The 4,706-nt window shown below is 38.3% G+C and overlaps 1 protein-coding gene across 1 annotated transcript; it reads right to left on the bottom strand.

Moving 5' to 3' along the window:
- Positions 1-830: 830 nt before the first annotated feature.
- LOC100746966 lies at positions 831-4,495 on the bottom strand. The gene is made up of 3 exons (XM_033319981.1): positions 2,753-4,495; positions 2,426-2,627; positions 831-1,321 (listed from the first exon to the last, which is right to left on the bottom strand). The coding sequence occupies exons 1-3, from the start codon at positions 2,845-2,847 to the stop codon at positions 1,109-1,111; spliced, it is 510 nt and encodes a 169-aa protein (XP_033175872.1). The 5' UTR covers positions 2,848-4,495; the 3' UTR covers positions 831-1,108.
- Positions 4,496-4,706: the final 211 nt, after the last annotated feature.

Raw genomic sequence — 4,706 nt, 5'->3', positions numbered from 1 at the left:
GCCGTAAACCCGTGCTTACCGCGATAATTTACACGAGCCGCGAAATCGTTTAATAAGACGATATTAATCGGTGGATCGCTTAATTTCAAGCTCGAGATGTCTCATTCAGCGCGAGAACGTATTGTTGCGTGTCCTCGACACGCAATGGCACGCGATGGCCTTGATGCTGGATCTTGTCGCTTTCGACAAATTGCCACCAGCGAGTTCGCTTCTTTTCCATTAGTCAACCGTGGACGTGCAGCTTATCGAAGTATCTCGACGACTCGTACAGACTTTGTTTCCACGCGTTCTGTACTGTTTGAAATTTTATCGATACCGCGTTGCGAGATACGACGCCCACCGTCATGTTGTATTGGTGAAATTTTCAATCGATCTGAAAACACCTATACAGCAACTAGAAGGTGTATTTATCGTAAACGTATGTACGTTATCGACGTTCTGTGTGAATAGTTTTTCTGAAATATGCGCCTCGTAATAACACGCGTACGAGCGAAAGTATATGCGAAAGTTGCTGTCGATGAGAAGATTTAGAATAAGTTAATGACGATAAGCTGCGAGATTATCAAGGAAGTTTATGGTTTCAGGTTGTTCTGTCTTTTTGTATTTCAACGTGTTGCAAACGTTACGCGGTACGAGTTGAAGGATAACTATCTTCTCATGCGTTGCGTTCGTGACGGTAAAGAAATCTGCAGAAAAGCAACGTACACAAGTTGCATCGACAATATGACACATATACATATAATTGTTACATATATGTACAAATTACAATATAATTTAACATAATTGTTATAAATTAATTACAAACACGATAAGAAGAACATGCAAGGCAATGCTCTTCTGTTACATTAAATAATAGAAAGAGAAGCATAAAGACATACTTTTTCTTAAATCGATTAGAAAAGGATACGTATCTGTAATTTTAATGTTTCGAATATAACAAATCTTCCATGAAACAGTCCAATTTGAAACAGTTCCTTTTCTTTTCTCCAATCACTTTCATCGACCGCAATTTCAAAGATTTCAATCTTTTCAAAATATTATTGCAAAATTATTATACATATATTATTTCCTATATAAGTTAAGTTAGATAAAGGTAGGCTCTTCTTCGTCAGTGAATTTCTCTGGCAACCGCGTCGATTATCCTCTGAAAAGTGGCACTGTCCAAACCGCAGAATGATTTATCTCGCGGGAAGATGGACAACGCCCTACGCTTCCGTCGACGTAAAATATCGTCGAACTCGTCGTCTATCGTTGGCGGATTTACCTTGGCGTAATAAAGCGCCGCAAAGCCGCTATAGATGAGAAGAGCTGCGGTGGCAAGCTGTTAAAGAGCGCATTTATTTAGTTGCGTTATTTTCCATGTTAAATCGTTCTCTTTTTGTGTTTTATATCTCTCGAGATGTTTCGTATTTTATACTCGTTCTATATTCTACTATATTTCTACAATACAAAATGCATTACTATACAACGAACGAAATAGCGAATTGCACCAAGTTCTTCAGAGGTGGAAGGTCGAAACCAACGTTATGCGACTAATACTTTCGATCTCGTTCTTTTCTTTTTCATTTCTATAAAAGTTAGCGTTGGTATAAATATTTGATAATAAGTACAAACGAATCGGGCGAACGTTCGAATTTCGAGCAGCGCCAAGTGTATTTTCAAAGAGGTACCGGAGTACCAAAACGATAAATGAAATTACAAAGTAAACGAATTTTTGTATCGTGGATTCTACAAACCTTGCATCGTCGCGTTAATTGTGTCTCTTACGAACATTAGTACTCTTGATTAATAGAGCGGTTGGGAAAGAACAAATTTTTAATTACAAAATGCAGAAAGTCTCCTTAACTCTATACAATTAATTAAAATCCGGTAATTTAATTTCCAGCGTTGTAAATTTAATCGTAACGGTTTTCAACAGTTTTGCGCGTGGAAATGGAGCATTACAGTTACACGTTAACAATCACCGACGAGCGTTAAATGCTCTGAAAAATTTCGACAAACGCCTTATTTGGTACGAATATTTTTAACATACCTACATATTCTATCACGGCTCTCCTAGTTGATACGGCTAATCTCGATCGAATTCGTGACGCGAATGAGCGCGGAATGCGAAGAACGCGCGCAACTCCATATAAACGTACATTGCACAGTAATGCGTTTCATACGGTCGACTTGAAATTTTGCGATTGCATCTAATTGCTGTTAACAGTTTCTATGAATTTCCGTATTCAGTTGAAATTCTATTACTTCGAGTAAAATACCGAAAAAATGATATGTCTTTGATACGATTTCTCGTTCCGATGTTATCGTAAAGTTTCCCTTTGAAACGTTCAAGGTTTCTTAACAAATGTGACGAATCGTGTGTCGTATAATACCTAAGGCCAGCAAGTGTATAACAATCTAATAAGAATTGATCGAAACTTACTTGAAACACGGCCCAGAATTTATAACTACCCTCGTTTATCAGAAAATCATAGTAACCGCCCCAATAATCAGATTTTGCATTCCCCATGGCTTTCATAGCCTGTTCCTCGTCTTTCATATGATCGTCGTGATGATCATCGTGGTCATCCTTATATATGGACCCGTGGTCCTCGTGGTAACCGCGCCGATACATCCTTGGATGTCTAATCGAAAGTCAGAGAAAATAAATGTTTATTAACCTCGCTCCAACGCTTCGAATTTAATCGACTGAATATCAATTATATAGAGGAATAATTTCACAAAAATAATTCTTCCATGTAAAGAAAACCTGTATGCCTGTACAGCAGTGCCGAGCGTTGAAGCGTCTTCGTATTTCTTGATCTCCGGAAGTGTTTCGATTTCGTCTAAAGTCGATTCACTCATTGAGGCATGGGAAACGCAAACAAGAAGCAGAAGACAGTGATAGGCTAAATTTGTTTGTACTCTGTCTGAAATATACAACAAGATTTTTCTTAGAACAGCAACAAGGTTACCATATTCATCGCACTTGCATCATTTACATAGAATCTGTACATCTACGGTTCGTACGTTTAACAAACTACCGTACGATATATCACGCCGTTACTGTTTCAACTGTTTAGAACAGCGATAAAAGGGTTACTACAGATTTCTAGGTTGATTATCGCACTCTGCGTGAAATCTGTACATCTACGCGTTAAATATCACAGATCGCTGTACTATAATGACTCTCATCGGTGCCGTTTCACGTTTCTCAACAGCCATAGATTATTATCAGATTATTGCTACACGTTAATTTTCGCACTTGCTCGTAGAATTTCTACAGCCACAGTTCACATCAAAATACGTTATATCATTATGCTTCACGCCGTGACTGTTTTGCGATTGAACAGCGATCGATTATTACTGAAAATTCCTACATTGATCCTGGACACTTTAGCGATTTACATGGAATCTGTGCATCTACTATATCCAACGATATCTACCCATAATTGTACTGTTCGATGGCAGCAAATTCTTCAAGGGACCCTCGTTGCTCGAAGAATGACACGTCCTGTTCCTCTCATCCGTCAACACGTATCTCTATATACACTTCTCCTTCACTCTATCTTTGTCGATTCATGGAAACGACAATGACTCACCACTGGCCGATTCCTCGATACGAACGTTCATTCCCCGTGGACGATGGTCGCGAGTTCATCGATCTCCAAACACATGGAACGTGCGTACACGTTTTCAGATGTTTGCCCCGTGGTTTCAGAGGCGAGTGTCACACGACGAGAACCTCGGCCGAGGAACCGTCGTTGATAAACTCCAAGGAACGACTGAACGATTCGTGGGTCCAGTTCAAACATACTCTGTTGGGTTACCGGTAACTGTATCACCAGGAACGTTAAGCAAATCCAACGTGCAGCGCTAAAAGCCCTAATTGTTACAACTCTTACGTACGTCGTCGCGTCGTCTAGGAGCATTTCAGACGTAAATTCGGTTATAGATGATTGATCATTTCGGACGATCGTATTATCGTATTTGATTTTTTAATCAGACCGTTCGACTTTTCCATGGGGCTGTTACGATTTAGTGCGATTAAGTCGGTTGAGCTTCGTTTTGGTTGGATCTGGCGCGCAGTGAAAGATCTATTTGCACGTCGATTTTCTTGTTCTGGTGTTTAAACGGTGATCGGTTAAATTTGGAGCTAATAAAGTTTCTATTATTCTAAGCGTAGACACGCGACGAGGTTGCAAATACTATTTTTTAAGATTACCTTGCGCAATTTATTATCGTTTATGTCATTTTCTTTGTCACGAAGCTATGGAACGTAAGTAGCCTGTTTTTTTTTTTAAAGTTAGGTATAGCTGTTCAACTTACGTAATGAAACTGAGAAATTGGTAAAAAGCGGAGCCAGTTGATCGGTTTAACTTCTCAGATATATTGACTCGTATATCAGCTCGTTATATTTTTTTTATTAATCAGTGAATTGTCTTGTAAATCGATGCTCCAGTTGTTCTTCTTCTTCTTCTTTTCTTTTTGTATTACAGCAACGATGTAGTTTTCTAAGAGAAATAAATATTGTTATGTAATAAATATCTTTCTCAAATGTCAAATTAATTTCATGGAAATTGTATAGAAAACAAGGCACGTAAATTTATAAATAGAAATGTATGGATGTGTATGTATAGAAGAGATCAATTGTAAAGTGGAGCAGGTATATTAATCGATGCAGTCAAATATTTAAAATACATAAGAAATATTTGTGTGCAGTA

The sequence above is a fragment of the Bombus impatiens genome, unplaced genomic scaffold, assembly GCF_000188095.3.
Source record: "Bombus impatiens unplaced genomic scaffold, BIMP_2.2 scf_0225, whole genome shotgun sequence".
NCBI lineage: Eukaryota > Metazoa > Arthropoda > Insecta > Hymenoptera > Apidae > Bombus > Bombus impatiens.
The sequence above is the reverse complement of the archived record's forward strand: the minus strand, read 5'-3'. Positions and strand labels throughout refer to the sequence as shown.